This window comes from Heptranchias perlo, chromosome 45, assembly GCF_035084215.1.
Source record: "Heptranchias perlo isolate sHepPer1 chromosome 45, sHepPer1.hap1, whole genome shotgun sequence".
NCBI lineage: Eukaryota > Metazoa > Chordata > Chondrichthyes > Hexanchiformes > Hexanchidae > Heptranchias > Heptranchias perlo.
Window position 1 is genome coordinate 2148336 of NC_090369.1, and position 26227 is coordinate 2174562.

Sequence of the window (26227 nt, forward strand, 5' to 3'; positions counted from 1 at the left end):
TTCTCTGCTCCATCCATCCAACCTCTCCCTCTTAACGACCCCCCCCCCCAAAAATCCCCTTGGGGCCAGCGGCACTTCATAACTATGCACTTAACTGTGCTGTTGCTCGTGTGTGTGTGTGTGTGTGTGTGTGTGTGTGTGTGTGTGTGTGTGTACCTGTCTGTCAGTAAGTGGCTGGCACAGTTTGAAGGATTCCCCTGCAAGTCCGTTTTACAGACACACTCTCGGTGACATTTGCTGCAGGAGGTTCCCCACTGAGTGCATGCATTTCCTGGCATTTGCATTGAGCATGGGTGATCCAGAGTAGTTACTTTACCTGACAGATGCTGACCGCTGCTCTCGTAGTGCTTGTTTGCATCTCTGTTGAGGGAGATCCCTGCCGTGTGGATATTATTATGTGATAAAGTGGAATCCCCCACCCCCGCTAGGGCTCTTGGCTGGAATCCCCTGTTTGATGTATAATGCCACTGTTAACTTGATCGGGATTGAGGAATTTACCCCAGGGCACCAAGTTGGCTGTAGAATAGTGCTATTGATTTTTTTTATGTATGACTGCAAAGTCTGTATTATAAATAGTTATTTTGAATTGAAGCGGAGTGAGTGATGGCTTCCCTTTTTGTACTCTTTTTATTTTATTTTAATGTAATTTCCTCCTCCTCCTCCTCCTCCTCACTTCCCTCTCCCCTCCCCCTTCTGCTGTAGCATTTCTTCCAGGGCATTTAATTTCTGATGAACAACCTTCCTTGTATCTGGTTTTGCTCTAGATTTTCTTTGGGTTCCCCATCCTAAAATGGGTTTTGACCATTTTTATTTTTGTGCTGAACCTCTTGGGATTGATGTTAGTGTTTAATGTTTTAACCCCCTGCCATTTGAGACACAACAGGTGGTGAAAATTCACCTATTGAAAATGGGACAAGGTGCTTCTCATTGCCCTGGGGGCCCCAGGTTGGTGACCGGATGACTTGTGATACTGAATGGGATGTCATACTTACAGGTCATGACGTGGAGATGCCGGTGATGGACTGGGGTTGACAATTGTAAACAATTTTACAACACCAAGTTATAGTCCAGCAATTTTATTCACCTGACGAAGGAGGTAGCCTCCGAAAGCTTGTGAATTTAAAATAAAATTGCTGGACTATAACTTGGTGTTGTAAAATTGTTTACAATACTTACAGGTGGCTTAGCATTTACAGCTAGATGTTAGAAGCCGAGGAAGGTTTGAAGCAGTGAGTAGTGTTCTTAGAGCTCAAGGGCTGGGCTTTAGATTGGAGAGGGCGCAGAGGAGATTTACCAGAATAATACCAGGGGTGAGGGACTTCAGTTTACATGGAGAAGCTGGGATTGTTCTCCTTTAGAGCAGAGAAGGTTAAGGGGAGATTTAATAGAGGTGCTCAAAATTATGAGGGGTTTTGATAGTGTAAATAAGGAGAAACTGTTGCCACTGGCAGGAGGGTTGGTAACCAGAAGACACACAGATTTAAGATAATTGGCAAAAGAACCAGCCGAGACAAGAATTATTTTTACGCAACAAGTTATGATCTGGAATACGCTGCCTGAAAGGGCGGTGGAAGCAGATTCAATAGTAATTTTCAAAAGGGAATTGGATAAATACTTGCAAAAGAAAAATTTTCAGGGCTATGGGGAAAGAGCAGGGGCAGTGGGACTAATTGGCCAGCTCTTTCAAAAAGCTGGCACAGGCACGATGGGCTGATTGGCCTCCTTCTGTGCTGTATGATTCAATGACCACAGGCAGACAGTTTCATACAGAGCGCTGAATGCCAGAACATGGCTGAAACCCAATTTTTATATCCTGTTGAAAGAAAACTTTGCAACGGGTCCATACGAAGTTCCCCCAACCCCAGAGTACAAGCATGCTGGCTTGCTCTTGGTCAGCCCGGATTTCTGTTTCTGTCGTGATGGAAGATAGATTTCTCGTAGTGCTACCTTGCCCTTCCAGGGTTGGTTTGTTGTGTTTGGGTCATAGATTACTTAAACAAAATGTAGGAGCTTCACTAGTAGAGTTAGTGAAGTTGGCTGAGGGTCCCGCATATGCCTGAAGAATGTGACTTTATAGGGTTATATTCATTGGCGGCATTGTAGTTAGTTTTTAAAGGGAAAAATACATTGGAACAGGAGTAGGCCATTTAGCCCTTCGAGCCTGTTCTGCCATTCAGTGAGATCATGGCTGCGACCTAACTCCATCTACCTGCCATAGCCCCATATCATAATTTAAGAGTACATGCTGGAGAACAGGCTTTCAGCACTGCTTTTCTACAACTGGCTGCCGGAAGGCATGAGTTTTCTGCAGTTACTGGTATTTCAACCAGCCCCCCACCCTCGTCCGCAGGGTGATGGAGCGGCTACACGTGCCTTCTAGCAGACAGTTGTCGAAAAGCAGTGCTCAAAGCCAGTTCTCCATTAAGATGACTTTGAACGAGTGTTTGAACATCTGAAGTAATGCTGGAATTATACAGTGGGCCCATCTGTGCCTCCAAAAGCTGAGCTAGGCCAACTGGCCTGTCATGCTGTATATTTCCAGCAGCTTTATTTGGGTCTTTTTGAGCATGCTGGAATCCGTGTGAACTCCTCAGTGGTGAACACCAAGCACTGCTGTTAATACAAATGTTTCTCTGGTCTGTGGTGGATCTGCCGATCGTAATTCAGTGGAGTTGTTTAAGATGACTAGCGTGCATCGCAAACACTTGCAGGGGAATCTTGGGATTATCGGTGTTTGGATGTGTTGGCGTGGTGATTTCCCCTAAATGGCCTTCAATTCAGACTTAAGCTGAGATGAACTTGGACTTTTCAGTGCGAGTGGGTTTAACTCCTCCACTGTTGCTAGCTCTGATTCCACTCTTGGTCGGGCTAAAACGCACCGCATCTGGTGTCTTCCTGGGACCAGCAATTGCAGCGGCAAGGATGCTTTAATGTAGTCCGATTTGATTTACTCCTCCCCTCGGTGGTACGTGGGCGTGTCGTGGGTTTCTAAACGGGCTCTGTGCTGGCCAGTGAGTCATGGATGCTCGTGTCACAGCACAAGCAGTCTGAATCGGAGACTGGTCTTGTGGAAGGAGTGGGCCTCTGCTGAACGGAAGTCAGAATGGAGCAGGCTCGAGGGGCCGAATGGCTTACTCCTGCTCCTATCTCTTATGGTCTGTGGTCAGTAATGAACAAACTGACTTGCATTTCTGTGGCGCCTTTCACGACCATGCGACATCCCAAAGCGCTTCACAGCCAACAAAGTCCTTTTTGAAGTGTAGCTGCTGTTGAAATGTAGGGAAACGCTGCAGCCAATTCTCACTTAGCAAAGTCCCACAAACAGTATGTGAGATACATGACCAGTTAATCTGTCTCTGGTGGGCGATTGATAAATATTGGCCAGGTCGTCGGAAGAACCTCTGCTGCTCCTTCGAAATAGTGCCTTGGGAACGTTTACGCCCACCTGAGGGGGCAAACATGGTGGGGGCCTCTGTTTAATATTTCACCTGAAAGATGGCACCTCTGACAATGCTGCATTCCCTCAGTACTGCACTGGGAGTGTTGGGCCGAGATTATGTGCTTAAGTCTCTGGAGTGGGACTTGAACCCACGACCTTCTGTCCCAGAGGCGAGCGTGCTACCACCGAGCCAAGGCTGACACTTTTCATAGTAAGTGTACATTTATCAGTGCCAGCAACTGCACACGTGTCTGGAGGCCCTGATGGGCTGAAAGATGGTAGGTGCAATTCCCCACCTAGGAAGCAGTCACAAGCCCCACATCCTTTTTATTGCAGCACTTCGGTAAACCAGTCTGCTGGGGGAGGACAAAAGAGAGAAAGAAAGAGTGCACGTCAGTATTTTATCCAGCGAGGTTCTGAGTTGTAAAGTTTGTTTTGGTGCGTTGCAATCGGTGCCGGCATGACAGCTTGGAGTTCTTTAAAACGACGGAATGTGTTGAAGCACCGTCTCCCTGCCAGAGTGTGTGTTAGAGTACAAATTCGCTTTAAGTTGTGAGTTCACTTGTGATACTCGGTAAAAGACAGCGAGCATTTGTCCAGTGCTAAGGTGACCGTTCTTTCCTACGCCTCCCACTGCAGCCTGCCGACTGCCGAGCTCTAATTGATAAGCTGAAGGCCTGCAACGACGAACAGCTCCTGACGGAACTTCAGCAAATCAAGACATGGAATATTGGAAAGGTAAGAGTTCAGCAGCCGTTCTACTCGTGGACGTGTGGTGATGATAAACGGATGCTCTAATACAGGGCTGCACAGCTTGTGAGCCCTGCCACAATGGCCCACGAAACCCTGGCAACGCAGTTCTGTTTGAGCTTGCATTCCTTGCTTGTTGGTTTGTCCTGGCGGGTCTAACCTTTTACTACATTAAAGGTGTCGCATAAGTGCAAGTTTTTGTTGTATTTAGAGTAATGTTTGCTTTTAGCTTGATACCCTTTTGGTCTCCCTTTTGCTATCTCCACAAAGGCCCCTCTCTCTTTATCTTCTCTAGTACTTGACGAGGAATGAGTTGGGAAAGGGAAATTGGTACACAGCATTGCAGATCAACAGTGGGATGTTTTTTTTAAAAAGGAGATTGCAAAGTTGCAGAATAAATACGTATCACAACAGAGAGACTACTTCAAGCTTCTGAATGCCTCTTGTTCGCTTGGGCCCCTTTTTTTAAAAATAAAAACAGAAAATGCTGAAACGCTCAGCAGGTCAGGCAGCGTCTGTGGAGATAGAAACAGAGTTAACATTTCAGATCGATGACCTTTCATCAGAACTGGAAGAAGAGATTTAACAGTTTATAAGCAAGTACAGAGCCAGGGAGGGGTGGGGGGAAGGAAAGAACAACGGTGGAGGGCAAAAAATGTTTTGTCATTTAATCACTACTTTTTTTAATACATGTTCTGTGATTCCTTCTTCAATGGAAAACCAAAATCCAGAGGCCTGGGATTTGTCAAAAACAGACATTCCTCTTAATTCAACTCATCCTCTCTTTTTTTTAAAGCTGGCTTCAGGAATCAGTGGAATTGCAGTTATACCAGTTAGTGGACAGGCGAGAGGAAGGAAGGAATGCAGTGCCTACATAAGAAATAGGAGCAGGAGTAGGCCAATCGGCCCCTCGAGCCTGCTCCGCCATTCAATAAGATCATGGCTGATCTGATCCTAGCCTCAAATCTAAATTCATGGCCAATTTCCTGCCCGCTCCCCGTAACCCCTAATTCCCTTTACTTCTAGGAAACTGTCTCTTTCTGTTTTAAATTTATTTGTGTTAATACATGGTGTGTAGTTCTTGTTTTAACCTGCTGGTCTATCTCTGTTCCTGCTGTTTTCTCCCAGTGCGAGCTGTACCACTGGGTGGACCTGCTGGATCGGTTCGATGGAATTTTGGCAGATGCTGGGCAGACTGTGGAAACCATGTCCTGGATGTTGGTGTGTGACAGACCAGAAAACGAGCAGCTCAAAGCCCTCCTCCTGGCTGTCTTAAACTTCACAGCCCTGCTCATTGAGTACAGCTTTTCACGGCATCTATACAGTTCCATCGAGGTGAGTACTGAAGCTGTCTGTGCCGGGATTGAACTGTTCCTTCCTGTTAGCACCAATTTGTATCCAGTCCATCTCTTGTTTCTTGTAGGGCACTTTTAGTTGCCTGTAATAGGGCTAGCGTGTCAAACTGTGGTGACCTATGAACCCTGGCAGTCCGGCCCACATAGCACAGGCTTCAGTTCGGTTTCTTAATCACTAACCTGTCCTGTACTGAGTTTTGTGCGTCTGGAAGCGTTCACCTGCTTCTCCCACAACCTCACCAAACAATGGCCAGTGACCTCATTTAAGCAGGAATCTCATCCCAGTGCACTTTGGTTCTTGGTGCTGTTGCCTCGTTGGTGGGTAAATCTTCAGTCAGACCCCACGATCTATTAAACTGTTTCATTTAGTATTTAAAGGGAGTCGAGTCGACTTGCACTTGGAGCCTTCAGTGGCAAAGTGAACTGGTGCAGCTTATAAATGACGAGAGCAGGAACCAATTTGGCTGATTGGGAGAAAGCTGTTTCTGCGTACTATGGTTATTGGCAAATTGTTGTGCCCCACCCCAGTGCGCTGTTGGTGCTTTGAACCGCGAGAGGGATTTTGTAGGAACTAATTGGAAATGACCAGAGCGCACGAATGAGTCAAGGAATTGTGCGCTGTACCCATGAAGTCTCCGGTTCGATTCCTGGTCCCTGCTGTGCTGCAGTTCACCCAATGCCTTTGGGCTACGAGTGGAAAATCAGCCAGGGTTCCTGCACCTGATCACTACCCAGTGCCTCCTGCTGGAAAGACATTGGTGGCTACATCCCGCCGACGCCCACAGACGAAACGTGGCCACTGGAGTTGAGGTACCCATTAGCGCCTGTTAATTGGCAAGAGACGGCGCTTCGATGGGCGGTTGTAAATGTGCGTTAGGAGTTCTGACCTCTGAAGCTGGGCTATGAATTGACTGTACTAAACTCTCCACTCTTTCTTCACAGCACCTGACTACTTTATTAGCATCATGTGACATGCAAGTGGTGCTGGCTGTTTTAAATCTGCTGTATGTGTTCAGCAAGAGGTCAAATTATATCACTAGGCTCGGATCGGATAAGAGGACTCCTTTGTTGTCGAGACTACAGCACTTAGCAGAGGTATGCCCTCCCTCCCCCTCTCCCTCTTTTGCACTCCCATATTTTGCCCCTCCCCTTGCTGCTGGCAGTGTTTCTTGAGCCAGCTGGTAAGGGAATTGCCCTGACCGCCTGAGGTGTCTTGCTTTCCAAAGGCGAGGACTTGTCTTCGCCTCTTGTGTCAGCGCAACTGAGAACAGTGGGCATGATGTGGAGATGCCGGTGATGGACTGGGGTGGACAAATGTAAGGAACCTTACAACACCAGGTTATAGTCCAACAGTTTTATTTGAAAATCACAAGCTTTCGGAGGCTTTCTCCTTCGTCAGGTGAGTGTCGGATGCCTTGAAAATTACCACATGTATAGTCACAGAACAATGCCTGGTGATTACAGATAATCTTTCCAACTGCCCGTTATCAAGACAATCAAAGGAATTGAATAGTGTTCAGACAGAAAAACATTAGATACAAACAGCCAGAACCAAAGACAGGGAGAAAGAGAGAGAGGGAGAGAAACATCTGAAAGGAAGAGAAAGAGAGAGAATGACCAGTTGTGTTAAAAACAGATAACTTTTTTTCGCTGGTGGGGTTACGTGTAGCGCGACATGAACCCAAGATCCCGGTTGGGATGATGTGTCCTCCGTATTTGTACGGAGGCTGATCGCGTTGAAATGTCTTTAAGCGCAATGCAGGCAAACATGCCGCAGGATGATCAGTAGCCAACGCGTGCTGTAGGGAATGGCGACGTGAATTGAGACTTAGACAAGAGCAGGTGAATACACAATTAAGGCATCATGACTTCACATAGATGCTGGTACAGATTTGATGTGGAGATGCCGGTGATGGACTGGGGTTGACAATTGTAAACAATTTTACAACACCAAGTTATAGTCCAGCAATTTTATTTTAAATTCACAAGATTTGGAATAGCCCAGGGAGGCAGGGGATGATTTAAATTTCAACAGGATTACCCAGCTCAGCCAATGCTAACCTTACTTGAAAAGCACAAAAATGTGCATTTCCAGCAGGGGGTTGCTGGATAGCAGTCAAGAGCAGGAACTCTGATTCTTTCTCCTTTCATCTCTTTTTGTTCCTCTCCCCCCACCCCTCATTTGCAGCACCCTTGCTCTTGCTGGGAGCTAACTGCTCACAGACCATAGGAGGAGGCCATTCAACCCCTCGAACCTGTTCTGCCATTCAGTTAGATCATGACCTGATCTGTTCCTCAACCCCATTTTACCCGCCTTTGCTCCATGTCCCTTGATACCCATACCTAACAAACATCTATTGATCTCCGTCTTGAAAACGCCAGTTGACCCCCAACACCCCACAGCCTTTTGGGGGAGTGTTTTTTTTCCAGATTTCCACTACTTTGTGTGGAGAAGTGCTGCCTGGCTCTAATTTATAAGATTATGTTCTCTTGTTCTAGATTCCCCCACCCACCAGAGGAAATTTTTTCCCTCTCTGTCTCTCTCTCTTTGTCTCTCTCTGTCTCTTTTTTTGTTCTCTGTCTCTCTCTTTTTCTCTCTGTGTCTCTACCCTTTTGAATCCCTTTATCATTTTAAACACTTCCATCTGATCACTCCTCAATCCAGGGTTGGAACCTGGGACGTTTGTAGTCTTTACAGTTCAGCTACGCGCTGGATTAATTTGCAGAACCGTTGAGAAGCAAATTTTACTTCAGCTTGTATTTTGCTTTTTTTTATATAAAAAAAAATTGTAATCTTTGTTTCAACAGAGTTGGGGTGGAAAAGAGAATGGTTTCGGCCTCGCGGAGTGCTGCCGTGACTTACAGATGTCGGTAAGTGACGTGGCAGAGAAATTGTGAATAAATCTGGGCCTGGCCGACGAGAGAATATTCAGGCCCTGACATGATCTGCTTGCAATTAACAGCATTTCTGCAACTAGGTAGTGTTTACGAGCTAACTAAAATGAACTAGAGTAAGCAGCATATTAATGCCCCTGCACACCGTACCATGGGACTGTAAGGGGAATTGGGGCCTCCTTGTCCGCAGCTTAGTAGCAGCGCAGTGCAGAGCTATTCTGGACAACGGTTTTTGTGTTGAAGGGAAGAGAGCGGGCCATTCTGCGTCTGCTCTTGCATGCTCACTTCCCCCCTGCCCACCCCGTGGTTGGGTCCTGGAGTTGGTAGAGGCCTGGGGTCAGACTGCCCGAGCCAGGCAGTGGTTGCAGCTGGCCTTTGGTGGAGCTAGAGAGAGTGCTGTGTGCTATCTGTGTAAAAGTTTGCAGAAGCTTGTTAAATGTTACACTGAAGCCTGCAAGAAGGTTCCTTGTGATTTCAAAATAATCTGTACTAAATGTTCCAATCCATTATAAAATGCAACTGTATCTCTTGATCAATTCCCCATTTCCTTTGTGAGCATGGCCTCCCAACTGGATGTAAACATGAAGACCTTGTGGAGCGTCTGGCTAGTGCAAGCCTCTAGGTCATTGGTCCACGATCAGTGAGGCTCTCAGCAAAAATAAGCCCCCCCCCCCCTTTTGTCGTGACTCCTCTACTTGAAATTCTAGGTCAAAACTGGTCGTATGTGAAACCAAGTATTTACTGTCCTGGCAAATGAAATGTGCTTCCTCCCCACCCCCCCAACCTCCCAATGTGTCGTGCAACGCGGTCCCACTGCGCCTGCGTCCCAGTGGTGGTGAGTGAGAGTGATCTGAGCCCGGGGTGGAGGCGGCGAAGGCAGCAGCAGCAGCAGATGAATGGGCTAAGCTGGCATGGCTCGAATGGGATAGCAGTCAGAGATCTGTAACGGCTCCTGTGTTCTGTGACCTCCCCTGAACTCTCTTCGGTCGTTAATAGCTTTGCAGTGTGGTGGGTGACTCCAACCCTTGTAATCTTTTCCAGGTCAGGTTGCTCTTCAGTTTGCTTCCCTCCACCCCCCAAAACAAAAACCTGGCAGCCTCTGCAAGTAATGCTACATCACGTCATAATACATTACAGGGCTGTAGAAATGTGTAAGCATTCGATACGTTCCACAGTGACGGTGTGAGAATGCACCAGTTTCGATTATTGAAGTGTATTGTTCCCTTGCACAGTGTGGTTACAGAACAGCATTTCAGGAACCGATGGTGACACAGAGCCTTGGAGATGAACAAGTGAGCACAGCACGTTGGTGCATCAGCACACTGCTGTGCAATTGTACTGAGGTGTTTTTTTTTTGTACCATGTGCTTTTATTACCAATTTAAGGAGGACCGTGGCCCTGAAACTGCACTGTTGGGGGATCCTAACGTGCGAACGTTTACCCTTTTTGGGCTGAAATCGCTCTCTTCTCCCACCTTTTTTTTAGCAGAGTAGTTAACCCGGTTTGTGCACGAGTATCTGCAGTCCAATTTCAGAGTGTTGCTCCGGTCCCGTCAGGTTTGAGCTTGGGACCCAATCCCTGGGATTCCTCCAGCTCTGGTTTAACGTCAGGTGGGGGGGGCACGTCCACTTTTTCCCTCAGTCTTTGCTAGGAGTGGGCCAACTTTGGACTTTTAGGCTACAAAGCTTCGTAATTAAACTTTAGCAAATTTAAAATGTTTAGAGTACAAAGTAGCTCATGCACAAGTGAGTAAAACCATAAACTGCAAATTGGGTATTAAATTCCCTCTTTTTTTTGTCCTTTTTTCATCTAGAAATACCCACCTAGTGCAACAACACTACACTTTGAGTTCTATGCAGAGCCAAGTGCCGAGGTGAAGTTGGACAAAAAGGTGAGGTTTCTTTTTTTTTCTCCCCAAAAAATCTTTTGAGCAGACATTAGTTTAAAGGACAAGAAAGGACTTGCATTTCTGTAGCACCTTCCATGTCCTCAGGACGTCCCAAAGCGCTTCACAGCCAATGAAGTACTTTTTTTTTTGAAGTGTAGTCACTGTTGCGTAGGGAAACGTTGGCAGCCAACATGTCCCGTGAGGAAGGTCCCACAAACAGCAGTGAGTTGTATGACCAGTTAATATTAATCTGTTTTGGTGGTGTTGGTTGAGGGACGAATGTTGGCCAGAACACGGGGAAGAACGCCCCTGCTCTTCCAGTAGTGCCGTGGGATCTTTAACATCCGCTTGAGCAAGCAGACAGGACCTTGGGTTTAATGTCTCATCTGAAAGGCTGTACCTCCGACTGTGCTTTTGTACTGCGCTGCAGTGTGCTAACAGCTGAGTCGATCTGATGCTTTGAGGGCTGCAAAGGATTTTCTACACTAAAGTCTCCCCTTTAACCTAGTTACTTTTAATTAGAAATGTTTTGGGTTAAGACCCGGGTGATTTCTGAGCTCCTCTCCAGGCCTACTGGTTAAAGGCACTGCTTGATGTCGTCATACAGACGAGAGCCCCAGTATGTATACTTGGCCTGCACTGAATTAGTGGAGCTCAGTCAGGCAGCTGTTGGGATGCCGCAATTGGCCTCTGCTAAGGAGGAGGAAATGACTATTTGGCTTCTTCGTGTCTGGGCATCAGGTGAGCACAAGATCGAGCTCAGCTGCGATGGTCATAGGAACAGGAAGAGGCCAATCAGCCCCTCGAGCCTGTTCTGCCATTCAGTTAGATCATGGCTGCTCTGTACCTCGACTCCATTTTTCCCCTTTTGCTCCATATCCCTTGATACCCTTGCCTAACAAAAATCTGTTGATCTCCGTCTCGAAAATTTAAATTGTCCCCCAGCGTCCATGGCTTTTTGGGGATGCGACTTCTCGATTTCCACTACCCTTTGTGTGGAAAAAGTGCTTCCTGATTTCGCTCCTGAATAGCCTAGCTCTAATTTTAAGTCTGCCCTCTTGTTCTGAATTTCCCCCATTAGAGGAAATAGTTTCCCCCTATCTACCCTATGGAATCCATTTATCATTTTAAATATCTGATGGATCTCCCCTCGGCCTTCTAAACTGAAGGGAATACAAACTACGTTTATGCAACCTGTCCTCATAATTTAATTTAACCCTTTTGTGCCCTGGTATTTTAGTGAATCGTTGTACCCCTCAAAGAGTCTACGCCTTCAGGGATGGGTGGAGAAACTGTGTGATTCTGTACCTAATCTCAACTTTTGGTTCTCAAATGCACAGTTTGTGTAGATGTTGCATAACGATAAGGGTAGGGGGGCCTACCTGGAAACAGATACTGGCTTCAGTACTCTAATGATTGAGGGGGGTGAAGGATCTCTAATAAGTGGATGCCATGGAGTGATGCACAGAGTGGACTAGAGTACAAGGGGGCAGAGGTTATGCTGCAGCTATACAAAACCCTGGTTAGACCGCACCTGGAGTACTGTGAGCAGTTCTGGGCACCGCACCTTCGAAAGGACATATTGGCCTTGGAGGGTGTGCAGCGTCGGTTTACTAGAATGATACCCGGACTTCAAGGGTTAAGTTACGAGGAGAGATTACACAAATTGGGGTTGTATTCTCTAGAGTTTAGAAGGTTAAGGGGTGATCTGATCGAAGTTTATAAGATATTAAGGAGAACAGATAGGGTGGATAGAGAGAAACTATTTCCGCTGGTTGGGGATTCTAGGAGTAGGGGGCATAGTCTAAAAATTAGAGCCAGACCTCTTCAGGAATGAGATGAGAAAACACTTCTACACACAAAGGGTGGTAGAAGTTTGGAACTCTCTTCCGCAAACGGCAATTGATACTAGCTCATTGCTAAATTTAAATCTGAGATTGATAGCTTTTTGCCAACCAAAGGTATTAAGGGATATGGGCCAAAGGCAGGTATATGGAGCTAGATCACAGATCAGCCATGATCTTATCAAATGGCGGAGCAGGCACGAGGGGCTGAATGGCCTACTCCTGTTCCTGTGTTCTTATGCAAGGCTGTGACAATCCAAATATGGGTGGATTGAGGCAGGTTGTGGTTTGGATTATCTGTGTACAAAAGTTCTGAGGTGTGGAATCATAGGTTATAGCACGGAAGGAGGCCATTGGGCCCATTGAGTCTGTGCCGGCTCAATGCAAGAGCAATCCAGCTAGTCCCACTCCCCTGTCCTATCCCCGGAACCCTGCAAATTTTTTCAAGTACTTATCCAGTTCGCTTTTGAAGGCCATGATTGAATCTGCCTCCACCACCCTCTCTGGCAGTGCATTCCAGATCCGAACCACTCGCTGTGTTTATATTTTTTTAAAAAATTTCCTCCATGTTACCTTTTTTAGGTTCTTTTGCCAATCACCTTAAATCTATGTCCTCTGGTTCTTGACCCTTCCGCCAACGGGAACAGTTTCTCTCTAACTACTCTGTCTGGACCCTTCGTGAGATTTGATAGAGGTATTTAAAATCCTCTCAACTGTTCCAAAGAGAACAACCCCAGCTTCTCCAGGCTATTCCATGTAACTAAAGTCCCTCATCCCTGGAATCATTCTAGTAAATCTCTTCTGCACCCTCTCTGAGGCCTTCACATCTTTACTAAAGTGCGGTGCCCAGAATGGGACACAATACTCCAGTTGTGGCCGAACCAGTGTTTTATAAAGGGTCATTATGACTTCCTTGCTGTTGTACTCTAGTGTACGTTAGGTTTCAAACAGCACAATGTCACTTGCAAATTTATTGCACCTGTTTTTAAAGGAGAGAGCCAATCTGCAGCGAAATCTCTACTGTCAAAGAATGTACCCTCTTATTGACCTTAGTGCAGTTAACCTCTAACCAGAGGGAGTGCCATTTTACAGCAAACAGTCCTTCTGGACTCAAAGGGACAGACTGAATTATACACTCCGATATCTCTTGTCAGCAAAGTAACATATTGGATGCTGATTGATTAAAGTGCTCCTGGCCTTTTGAGGACAGCGGGTCCTCCAATTTAAAGTGAGCGACATTATGGGCGATCCAGTGGATTTAAAACAAACTGGAGAATAACCAGGAGGGGAGGAAGATGGGAAACTGTGTCCATAAAATGGCTGGCGACTGGCTGTTGGATGTCACGGGGACTCCCAACCTTGAGGAAAACCCACCAAATGCTTTTTAAAGGAATGGGTCCCAATTGCACGTTCAAACTCGAGTTACACAGCATATTGTGTGTGTGTGTGTAGGATGCAGGACATGTCTATACACCGTACTGACTGTACATCGTAGTGACTTGCTCCCTTAAACCAGTCCTTTCGTCCACTTGTCACCCCCCCCCCCCCCCCCAAATGCCCCTTGAGTGGAGTATAGGGAGGTCGTGCCTTCATTGGGTTGACATCTGCCGGTCGTTTTGAGGGACAGGATTTGGGAAGGCAGAATTGCTGAAAGTTGCCACCTGTGGACGTCTTCCTCGCATGGTGTGAAATTGACTGACCTTTGCAACTAAGCCGGCTTTGGGAGGAGCCAAGCGAGACCTTGCAATACTTGGAAACCTTGAAAGTAAAGTTACGGCTGTGAATAAACAGTCTACCATCAATATTAGGTTTGCTTAGTATTGATGGGTTGTAAACAGATCGTTTTGGTTTAATTTTCCTTCCCCCCCCCCCCCCCACCCCAGTTCAGTTTACTGTTCACTGACTTTATAAACCTCTTGCAGCTCCAAATTTGTGCTGAGGGACTGTAATATTCTGAGATGTGAAGGAGCTCTGAGTTGCATTACTTCAACTCCTGTTGACCCATGTCTTGTAACCTTTTCTGTTGCAGGCCACAGCAAACAACACACTACATTACATTCACATAGAGCAGTTAGATAAGGTAAGTGCTTCTAATTTCTACTTTCACCGTTGCGATATGGGGGAGGAGAGAGACTGTAAATTGGAAAGAAAATGTTAGGAACACATGTCTGGTCTGTCAGCATCTCGAGCAGATAGACAAGCCTCCGTATAGGACTGAACAAAACTAAGTCACTGGATCGTGCACAGTAGTAGGAGCATTAGGTGACTTTTTTATCGTTCTCCCCTTGGGGGCAGCGTGGAGGGAGCCGCGCCGCGCCCTTGGGGGCAGCGTGGAGGGAGCCGCGCCGCGCCCTTGGGGCAGCGTGGAGGGAGCGGAGCCGCGCCGCGCCCTTGGGGCAGCGTGGAGGGAGCCGCGCCGCGCCCTTGGGGGCAGCGTGGAGGGAGCCGCGCCGCGCCCTTGGGGGCAGCGTGGAGGGAGCCGCGCCGCGCCCTTGGGGGCAGCGTGGAGGGAGCCGCGCCGCGCCCTTGGGGGCAGCGTGGAGGGAGCCGCGCCGCGCCCTTGGGGGCAGCGTGGAGGGAGCCGCGCCGCGCCCTTGGGGGCAGCGTGGAGGGAGCCGCGCCGCGCCCTTGGGGGCAGCGTGGAGGGAGCCGCGCCGCGCCCTTGGGGGCAGCGTGGAGGGAGCCGCGCCGCGCCCTTGGGGGCAGCGTGGAGGGAGCCGCGCCGCGCCCTTGGGGGCAGCGTGGAGGGAGCCGCGCCGCGCCCTTGGGGGCAGCGTGGAGGGAGCCGCGCCGCGCCCTTGGGGGCAGCGTGGAGGGAGCCGCGCCGCGCCCTTGGGGGCAGCGTGGAGGGAGCCGCGCCGCGCCCTTGGGGGCAGCGTGGAGGGAGCCGCGCCGCGCCCTTGGGGGCAGCGTGGAGGGAGCCGCGCCGCGCCCTTGGGGGCAGCGTGGAGGGAGCCGCGCCGCGCCCTTGGGGGCAGCGTGGAGGGAGCCGCGCCGCGCCCTTGGGGGCAGCGTGGAGGGAGCCGCGCCGCGCCCTTGGGGGCAGCGTGGAGGGAGCCGCGCCGCGCCCTTGGGGGCAGCGTGGAGGGAGCCGCGCCGCGCCCTTGGGGGCAGCGTGGAGGGAGCCGCGCCGCGCCCTTGGGGGCAGCGTGGAGGGAGCCGCGCCGCGCCCTTGGGGGCAGCGTGGAGGGAGCCGCGCCGCGCCCTTGGGGGCAGCGTGGAGGGAGCCGCGCCGCGCCCTTGGGGGCAGCGTGGAGGGAGCCGCGCCGGCACTCGGTAGCAGGGTGCATCCTACCTGTTGTGCTCTGCCAAGCCTATAGGATTTGAAGGGTAGTTTGGCAGCTGCTGGAACTGAGGGCGAGAGACTTTGTGCCATGAAACGGCTTGCTCATAATTGGCTTCTTTTCCAGATATCTGAAAGTCCTTCTGAAATTATGGAGTCTTTAACCAAAATGTACAGTATCCCAAAGGATAAGCAGGTGAGCACTGCAGGCTGTTGTCGCTGCGTTTGGCTCTGTCTGATAAATGTCGACTGTAATTGGGTAAATCTGTTAGTTGGAGCTGGTGGGAGGACACATCTGAAGAATAATTATCGGTTATACCGGACGTGCCCACCGTCGATGCTCCACGTGCGGGCTGTGGGCGGATCTTAAAATGGGCAGTCTTGGGTGGGGGGGGGGGGCGGTTTGTGGTATACAGGTCAGGAAGTCTCCTTTTTCCAGCTCTGGGACCCAGTCCAAACCGATGAGGTGAAAGTCGCTGGCTGCAAGACTCCGAAGTGAACTACGTTTTTGCGACGCTCCTTGTCCTCCAGTAATTAACTGCCAAGTCTTGCTCTGTGGGATGAGGATGGCTGATTGGGGGGGGGGGCGGGGGCGGGGGCGGGGGCGGGGGCAAGGGTGGTCGCATGTCGTTTGATCCTCGGGTTTGGTGGGGGAGAATGAAGATGTAGCGAGCTTTATACTCCATGCGTTAGAATGACTTGTGTTTGCAGTGGTGCTGTAATGTCAGCTGGTTCTTGTGGTGCTGAGTTCGCCCTCTTTGCTTTGTTTGGCTGGGCGGGTCATTTGTCAAGACCGCAACGGTGCAGGTCTCCAGAGGCATAGAGTAAAGGCCCTGTTCAGAGGAGGGCCTCAGTGTGACCGGCCTCCCCACTGCGCAACAGGTTGCCTCCAGTGATGTGCTTGCTCTCTGAGACATCCCTGTACGACAGTGTTGCCTACTGGAAATTGCTGACTAGCCACAGGTGGTTACAGTAACCCCTTTTAACCGCATGCACTAATTTTAGTTGAAAACGCCTTGCACGCAATACAGGTAAATGTACTTCACACTGAATGGTGGTAGATGTTTGTTAAACAAATATACACGTAATGTAGGAAGTAAAGCACTCAACGACCAAAACACTTGCATGCTCTGCTTTGTGTCTTGCCAACAAACGCACAAAGAACTTAAAAGTTCACGTGCACTCATTGTGCGAATGTGAATATTGAGATCGCACGCCCAACGACTGTGCCTCTTAGTCAATTTTTATTTACTAATCAGAAGTGCAATCGGGATTCTCAGTCAGCCACATGTAGCTCATAGCTGACTTGTTGGACAGCACTGCTGTCGGGTAAGTGGACATTACACTACACCTGGTGGTGCTCGATCTGCTTTGAGGCTGTCGATGAATTAGGAAAGTGGCATGGTATTGATTGTCCGGGACTGTGACAAGAATCAACTCCCTATCCAAAAACCAGTCAGCGCCCACGTCAAAAATAAATTACTCTCGTGCAATTTTATTCTGTGTCTGCAATTGGGGATTAGTGGTACTTAACGCTCCCAACTTGTTGCCACCCCAAAAGCCTTTTTCAACGCAGCGGTAGAATAATGATTGAAGTCTTACTGCTGTTTTGTGTTTTTGTTTTTACAGATGCTACTGTTTACACATATACGGCTAGCGCACGGCTTCTCAAATCATAAGAAGAGATTGCAAGCAGTACAGGCTAGGCTACATGCTATCTCTATATTAGGTAAGTGGCTGTGAACATTTTGTGCCTCAATAGGAAGTGGTCAAGAAAATCTCTGACTCAGTGTGGCAGCACGGGTCTTGGATTGTTATTTTAAAAAGACATGGTTCATATTTGCTTAAAAGTGGAAGGCTTCCTTCTATACTGAAGGGGTCCCGGGAGAACGGACCTCACACGGAAACTTGCGACCTCAGTGTGCCGTTGTTCCCGAGGGAGGCTGGCTGCACGGTTTAACTTTGAGACGCAATCGACTCTGCCGCTGTCAAACCAACAGAGGCTGGGCTGTTTTTAGATTTCTGAGTGCACCCAACTGCAGAGGAGCTGGGCTTTTGTTGTCGGCTGCTATCGCGGTAAGGTGCTCAGCCAGGCGGGATAGAGGGCCCAGGTTGCAATCATGGTCTGTGCTGAGTTGACTGAGTATAAACAGTGGATGTCCAAAGGAACTGAGGAGTTCAGGTACATAGATCATTGAAGTGTCATGAACAGGTGCAGAAAATAATCAGTAAGGCTAATGGAATGCTAGCCTTCATATCGAGAGGACTAGAGTACAAGGGGGCAGAAGTTATGCTGCAGCTATACAAAACCCTGGTTAGATCGTACCTGGAGTACTGTGAGCAGTTCTGGGCATCGCACCTTCGGAAGGACATATTGGCCTTGGAGGGAGTGCAGCGTAGGTTTACTAGAATGATACCCAGACTTCAAGGGTTAAGTTACGAGGAGAGATTACACAAATTGGGGTTGTATTCTCTGGAGTTTAGAAGGTTAAGGGGTGATCTGATCGAAGTTTATAAGATATTAAGGGGAACAGATAGGCGGATAGAGAGAAACTATTTCCGCTCGTTGGGGATTTTAGGAGTAGGGGGCACAGTCTAAAGATTAGAGCCAGACCTTTCAGGAGCGAGATTAGAAAACATTTCTACACACAAAGGGTTGTAGAAATTTGGAACTCCCTTCCGCAAACGGCAATTGATAATAGCTCATTGCTAAATTTAAATCTGAGATTGATAGCTTTTTGCCAACCAAAGGTATTAAGGGATATGGGCCAAAGGCAGGTATATGGAGTTAGATCACAGATCAGCCATGATCTTATCAAAGGCGGAGCAGGCACGAGGGGCTAAATGGCCTACTCCTGTTCCTATGACTGATCTCGACTGGGTCAGCAGTAACTACGATTGGCCTCAGTGCCTCTGAGTTGGAGGGGGGGTGGGGGTGGAGGGCGGCTGCTGCGGGTGGATGGCGGATGAAAATCAGCCAGGGTTCCTGCTCCCGATAACTATCCCTTGTGCCATCTTATCTCTCCAGTTTATTCCAATGCGCTCCAAGAGTCTGCCAATAGTATATTGTACAACGGTTTGATAGAGGAGCTGGTGGACGTTCTGCAGATTCCAGACAAACAGCTTATGGTGAGTATGTTGTAAATGGGGCACTCGACTGTGTGTGTGTGTGTGTATTTTATGCAGCGCGCACTCTGCACAAACTAAAAGGAAAACAAATTGAGGAGGACTAATTGGTAATAGAGAACGGGGAAGGCTGGAGGAAAGACATTGGCAGCGATTACTGCTGCAGCTCTGGGGTGCTGTAGTTTGTTGTGAGGAGAACAGACTCGACAGTGTCCTCTCTCACATGCAGACTCACCCCCCCCCCCCCCCCCCGCCCCCCTGCCTTTTTCAGTGGGAGATGGTAGGTGCTGTTCTGAAGGTGAGGGGGTTAAGGCACATTGTTGCGGCAGTGTGGAAGCAGCTTTTTCTGTGTCGCCCCTGTGCCTGACCGGCAAAAGGGTCACTGCTCAAGTGAGGGCAAAATTCCTTGCCACCCCAATAAAGGGAAGGAATCCGAAACAACCGGAGTTGGGGATAACACAGCACCTGTAATGTGAGTTACCGCTCGACCCATTTCCCTTTTCAAATGAGAATCATTCCCTTCCTTCATCTGTTATTTTTTTCTTTCCGAAAGGATATTAAAGCAGCTTCTTTGCGGACATTGACATCAATCGTTCATTTGGAACGGACGCCTAAACTGAGCAGCATTATAGACTGCACAGGAACAGCATCATACCATGGCTTTCTACCTGTGCTGGTGCGAAACTGTATACAGGCCATGATTGGTAAGTGTTTAAAATTTTCCCCTCTGTTTTATGCTTGGGCGCTTAAATACTTGAGCTTTGTGCAAGATGTACGAGAGAGTGTTTAAGTGAGTTATTTTGTGAACCAGGTGTTCTAAGTGCTGGCAAACACTAAATTTATTTTTTTTGGTCACTGGCACTCCTGGCGAGTGCAGTAACCCATCCCCAAGCCATGTTCCTGCATAATCTGTGCAAGTAAGAGTTTATTTGGACAACACGCTCTAGGGACCAATGCTCTAATGGGCAAGGGGATCATGGCTTTTATTTTTATTCGTTCATGGGATGTGGGCGTTGCTGGCGAGGCCGGCATTTATTGCCCATCCCTAATTGCCCTTCAGAAGGTGGTGGTGAGCTGCCGCCTTGAACCGCTGAAGTCCGTGTTATGAAGGTTCTCCCACAGTGCTGTTGGGAAGGGAGTTCCAGGATTTTGACCCAGCAACGATGAAGGAACGGCCGATATATTTCCAAGTCGGAATGGTGTGTGACTTGGAGGGGAACGTGCAGGTGGTGTTGTTCCCTTGTGCCTGCTGCCCTTGTCCTTCTAGGTGGTGGAGGTCGCGGGTTTGGGAGGTGCTGTCGAAGAGGCCTTCGCGAGTTGCTGCAGTGCATCCTGTGGATGGTACACACTGCAGCCACGGTGCGCCGGTGGTGAAGGGAGTGAATGTTTAGGGTGGTAGATGGGGTGCCAATCAAGCGGGCTGCTTTGTCCTGGATGGTGTCGAGCTTCTTGAGTGTTGGAGCTGCACTCATTCAGGCAAGTGGAGAGTATTCCATCACACTCCTGATTTGTGCCTTGTAGATGGTGGAAAGGCTTTGGGGAGTCAGGAGGTGAGTCACTCGCCGCAGAATACCCAGCCTCTGACCTGCTCTTGTAGCCACAGTATTTATATGGCTGGTCCAGTTAAGTTTCTGGTCAATGGTGACCCCCAGGATGTTGATGGTGGGGGATTCAGCGATGGTAATGCCGTTGAATGTCAAGGGGAGGTGGTTAGACTCTCTTGTTGGAGATGGTCATTGCCTGGCACTTGTCTGGCACGAATGTTACTTGCCACTTATCAGCCCAAGCCTGGATGTTGTCCAGGTCTTGCTGCATGCGGGCTCGGACTGCTTCGTTATTTGAGGGGTTGTGAATGGAACTGAACACTGTGCAATCATCAGTGAACATCCCCATCTCTGACCTTATGATGGAGGGAAGGTCATTGATGAAGCAGCTGAAGATGGTTGGGCCTGGGACACTGCCCTGAGGAACTCCTGCAGCAATGTCCTGGGGCTGAGATGATTGGCCTCCAACAACCACTACCATCTTCCTTTGTGCTAGGTATGACTCCAGCCACTGGAGAGTTTTCCTCCTGATTGCCATTGACTTCAATTTTACTCTGGCTCCTTGGTGCCACACTCGGTCAAATGCTGCCTTGATGTCAAGGGCAGTCACTCTCACCTCACCTCTGGAATTCAGCTCTTTTGTCCATGTTTGGACCAAGGATGTAATGAGGTCTGGAGCCGAGTGGTCCTGGCGGCACCCAAACTGAGCATTGGTGAGCAGGTTATTGGTGAGCAAGTGCCGCTCGATAGCACTGTCGACGACACCTTCCATCACTTTGCTGATGATTGAGAGTAGACTGATGGGGCGGTAATTGGCCGGATTGGAATTGTCCTGCTTTTTGTGGACAGGACATACCTGGGCAATTTTCCACATTGTCGGGTAGATGCCAGTGTTGTAGCTGTACTGGAACAGCTTGGCCAGAGACGCGGCTAGTTCTGGAGCACAAGTCTTCAGCACTACAGCTGGGATGTTGTCAGGGCCCATAGCCTTTGCTGTATCCAGTGCACTCAGCCGTTTCTTGATATCACGTGGAGTGAATCGAATTGGCTGATGACTGGCTTCTGTGATGGTGGGATATCTGGAGGAGGCTGAGATGGATCATCCACTTGGCACTTCTGGCGGAAGATGGTTGCAAACGCTTCAGCCTTGTCTTTTGCACTTGTGTGTTGGACTCTGCCATCATTGAGGATGGGGATGTTTGCAGAGCCTCCTCCTCCCGTTAATTGTTTAATTGTCCACCACCATTCACGACTGGATGTGGCAGGACTGCAGAGCTTTGATCTGATCTGTTGGTTGTGGAATCGCTTAGCTCTGTCTATAGCATGTTGCTTCCGCTGTTTAGCATGCATGTAGCCCCGAATTGTAGCTTCACCAGGTTGGCATCTCATTTTTAGGTACGCCTGGCATGCTGCTCTACACTCCTCTTTGAACCACGGTTGATCCCCCAGCTTGTTGGTAATGGTAGAATGAGGAATATGCCGGGCAAGCCATGTGGGGAGCCCAAGTCCAGAGAACTTTGGCCCAGGTCGGCAAGAGCCAAGGGTTTGCAGCCCCCAAGTGTGCACGGTGAGGGGGAGGGGGAGTGGGTAACTGCTGGAGTTTAGCACTGCCCGCCCAGCCAGCGTCACCCTACCAATCTGAATATTGGCTTCCAGGTAACCTGGAGTTGGGTAGGAGGAATCCTCAGCACCAGTGACTCTGGCAGACAACAGTTAAATTGGGAATTTACATCGAATTACATAGAACGTACAGCTCAGAAACAAGCCATTCGGCCCACCTGGTCTCTGCTGGTGTTTATGCCCTGCACGAGCCTCCTCCCACCCCTCTTCATCTATCAGCATAGCCAATTCCTTTCTCCCTCATGTTTGTCCAGCTTCCCCTTAAATCCATCGTGGTAGTGAGTTCCACATTCTCACCACTCTCTGGGTAAAGAAGTTTCTCCTGAATGCCCCATTGGATTTATTGGTGACTCTGTCTGTCTTATTTTTATGGCCCTTAGTTTTGGACTCCCCCAAAAGTGGAAACATCTTCTCTACACCCACCCTGTCACACCCCCTTCATAATTTTTAAAGATCTCTATCAGGTCAGCTCTCAGTCTTCTCTTTTCTACAGAAAAGAGTCCCAGCCTGTTCAGTCTTTCATAGTTATATCCTCTCCGTTCTGGTATCATCCTTCTAAACTTGTTCCAGAAAAGAACAATCATCTAAGCAGCACTGCATGCGCTTTTATTAATGAATGAATGAAAAAAGGAGGAAGATTGGTCATCGTTCCCAGTTATTGTGATACTGTTAATGAGGCATACCAGGTCCTAGGGTGGATCTGTGGAGCATGTGATTACAGATCAAAGATGATTATTCTAACTGTCTTGACTTACTGGTGAGGCCACGTTTGAAGTACCGTGTCAGCTGATGTTCACACAGCATGGTTCCACAAACGAATGAATGAATGACCAGGGCATCCGTGCCGTGGGATCTTTTACACCCACTTGAACAGGCAGACTAGGCTTCGGTTTAACGTCTCGTTTGAAAGACCGCACTCCTTCAGTACTGCACCGAAGCCTACATTTGACTGGAGAATGTGCCTTTTTACGGCAATTTGACTTTGTGGCTTTAATGGAGCGCACCAAGTTAAATGCAGGCCCATCTTGAGAGCAGATTGCAATCCTCCCAGGCAGCCCCATTACAGGTTGAGGGCTGTCGGCATGCATTTGACCCCTCGTTATATAATGTACATGAATATTCCTCCTGTAACCAACGCCGGCAAAAATCGGTTGGTTATTCACTTATTTTCTTGGACCTTACTGTGTACAAATTGGCTGCTGCATTCACCTTCATAACGATGACTGCACTTCAGAAGTAATTCATTGATTGTAAAGCATTTTGAGGACTCGATACCGCACGATGTGCATGCAAGCTCATTTGTTAACACACCTGAGCAAAAACAGCCTATCCTCCAATATAACATGAGCAGTGTCACAGGAGATCAGCTATTTTTTTTATATAAAGGGTGTAATATTTTTACTTGCTATACATCTCTTGAATTGTAATTCATTACCCCAAAGGTCGTCATAATGTGCGACTCGTTGGCCTACGTTTAGGAGCTACAAACGGGTTTCAGTTGTAGGTCATATTTCTGTTTTGATTTTTAAAAAATTCTCATCCTTGTATTCAAATCCATTCGTGGTCTCACCCCTCCCGAACTCTGTAACCTCCTCCATTCCTACAACTCTCCCAGATTCGCTGCTCCTCCAACTCTGTCCTCTTGCACATCCCCGATTTTCATCACTCCACCGTTGGCGGTCAGCTGCCTATGCCCTAAGCTCTCTGTCTCTCTACACCCCTCTCCTCCTTTAAGATGCTCCTTAAAACCTACCTCTTGGACCAAGCTGTCCTAATATCTCCTCATGTGGCTCGGTGTCAAATTTTGTTTGATTAACGTTCCTGTGAAGCACCTGGAGACATTTTACTACGGTTAAAGGCGCTCTATAAATGCAAGTTGTTTATTGCATACTGGTTAAATAGAAGTACAACATTCCTGTACAGCTCTTATTTATGTTGGAGCTAAAATCTTCCATTAGTACTCGCAAGGTTTATCGCTCATTTGGGAGGAGGTTTATAATTAGCATGTTTTTTATCTCGTGTTGTAAACGAAAAAAAAAAGTCAATTCAATTAGATATTCCACTGAGCAATTACCCACAAGGTTTCAGCTAAAAGGTTGTTTAATGCTGATTGTGCCTCCTTGTTTATTTACTCCTGCTGTCAGACCCATCAATGGAGCCATACCCCCATCAGTTTGCAACAGCACTGTTCTCATTTCTCTACCACCTGGCCAGTTACGATGCTGGTGGCGAAGCCTTGGTCTCCTGTGGGATGATGGAAGCTTTACTCAAGGTAAATGTCTTTTTTTTTTTAGTTTTGTTGTGAAGGGTTGAGGGCGTTCTCTTCTCTTCTGTCTTACTTTTGAGGTCCCTGCTTCCTTGCCATACTGGACGGGAGAAGAGGGGACTGAGTGAACTGATCCCAGCGCCACTTGAAAACCACCTGCTGGGTTGCACGTGGAAGATGTCTGCAGTGCTCTCCTTCAGTGACAGTGTCTGGGTTCTGCCTTCCTACAGCAGCAGCAGCTGAATCAAGGTCTACTTGTGGGGAATTGGGAGACACTCTGTGTGTTCTATCTTTTTTGTTGATCTAGTTTAAATTTTCCACACTCGGTGCTTTGCTGCTCAATTAGGGAAAGATATGATCGTTCAGCCTCTGCACATATCCCCCCCGCCCCAATAATTTACACTTGTTCCTCCGGTTGACCCAAGCAAATCTCCTTCACTTAGAGTGCAAATGGGAATTCAAACTTGGGTGTTTGTTATAATTACAGCCTCACCCTATTTTTATTTTAAGTGCTTTCAAGGAAAGGAATACATCATGTGCCTCTGGTACACTGACAGATAATGTTTGTTCTGCCCTTTTTATCCCTCTGGGGGTATGGGCCACATCAGTAACACAACGAAAGCAATTCTAAAGAACAGCCTGGCGAAACACCTGTAAAACAGTCTTGTTATATTTAAAACCTCGCATATGCGCACATTTCCTGTCGCCAACTTCATGACATAAGAAATAGGAGCAGGAGTAGGCCAATCAGCCCCTCGAGTCTGCTCCGCCATTCAATAAGATCATGGCTGATCTGATCCTAACCTCAAATCTAAATTCATGTCCAATTTCCTGCCCGCTCCCCGTAACCCCTAATTCCCTTTACTTCTAGGAAACTGTCTATTTCTGTTTTAAATTTATTCAATGATGTAGCTTCCTGGGGCAGCAAATTCCACAGACCTACTACCCTCTGAGTGAAGAAGTTTCTCCTCATCTCAGTTTTGAAAGAGCAGCCCCTTATTCTAAGATTATGCCCCCCGTTCTAGTTTCACCCACCCTTGGGAACATCCTCACCGCATCCACCCGATCAAGCCCCTTCACAATCTTATATGTTTCAATAAGATCGCCTCTCATTCTTCTGAACTCCAATGAGTAGAGTCCCAATCTACTCAACCTCTCCTCATATGTCTGCCCCCTCATCCCCGGGATTAACCGAGTGAACCTTCTTTGTACTGCCTCGAGAGCAAGTACGTCTTTTCTTAAGTATGGAGACCAAAACTGTATGCAGTATTCCAGGTGCGGTCTCACCAATACCTTATATAACTGCAGCAATACCTCCCTGTTTTTATATTCTATCCCCCTAGCAATAAAAGCCAACATTCCGTTGGCCTTCTTGATCACCTGCTGCACCTGCATACTAACTTTTTGATGACCCGTTGTAAGGACTTTTGATCAGGCTTCTTATGCCAACGTTAACATTGAAACGGTGTATGTAAACAGGTCCCCGTGACACTAGTTGCAAGCTCTACCCGCTAGTTGTTGTTCCACTGTATCCTCTGGGGTACAGTGAGCACCGCCACGCGAGGTCTAGTAGCTTAAATGACCTGCATGGCCTTGGAAGGTCCTGCCTGAGAAGTAACAGATTCTTTGAGGATATTGCTAATAAAATAGAAATGGGAACTTGCTACGCTTTTAGTATGTTTGTTTTTCACACAACTTCCCCACCCCTTTTTTTTTCTTTTCCTAGGTGATCAAGTACCTCGGCGATGAGCAGGATCAGATCACTTTTGTGACCAGGGCTGTCCGAGTGGTTGACCTCATCACCAACCTGGACATGGCGGCCTTCCAGTCTCACACTGGATTGGCCGTATTCATCAACCGGCTAGAGGTATGTGGGCGTTTGTAGATTTAGCCCACTGAATGCCAACGCGTGGGCGAACTCGGATGAGTTTTGAGACTTGCATCATACTCCAAATTATAGAATCACAATAATCGTAGCGAGTTGTTATGACCTGGAGTGCACAACCAATGGGTGGTGAAAGCAGACTCGATAGTAACTTTCAAAAAGGGAATTGGATAAATTCTTGTCAAGAAAAATTTGCAGGGCTGTGGGGAGAGAGTAGGGAGAAGTGGAATTTATTGGATAGCTCTTTCAAAGAGCCGGCACAGGCCTAATGGGCCGAATGGCGGCCTCCTGTGCTGTAAGATTCTATGTATTCCAAATTGCTAGAAGTTGCT

General features: G+C 48.2%; 1 protein-coding gene across 1 annotated transcript in view; it reads left to right on the top strand.

Moving 5' to 3' along the window:
* Positions 1–26227, top strand: part of huwe1 (HECT, UBA and WWE domain containing E3 ubiquitin protein ligase 1) — a 194705-nt gene that overhangs the window by 36939 nt on the left and 131539 nt on the right. The window contains exons 3-14 of the mRNA XM_067976234.1: positions 4079–4177; positions 5318–5524; positions 6487–6639; positions 8353–8415; positions 10253–10330; positions 14201–14251; positions 15582–15650; positions 17084–17183; positions 18483–18583; positions 19134–19284; positions 23889–24016; positions 25737–25877. Of these exons, the coding sequence (XP_067832335.1) occupies positions 4079–4177; positions 5318–5524; positions 6487–6639; positions 8353–8415; positions 10253–10330; positions 14201–14251; positions 15582–15650; positions 17084–17183; positions 18483–18583; positions 19134–19284; positions 23889–24016; positions 25737–25877 (1341 nt within the window). The remainder of the gene's footprint in view (positions 1–4078; positions 4178–5317; positions 5525–6486; positions 6640–8352; positions 8416–10252; positions 10331–14200; positions 14252–15581; positions 15651–17083; positions 17184–18482; positions 18584–19133; positions 19285–23888; positions 24017–25736; positions 25878–26227) is intronic.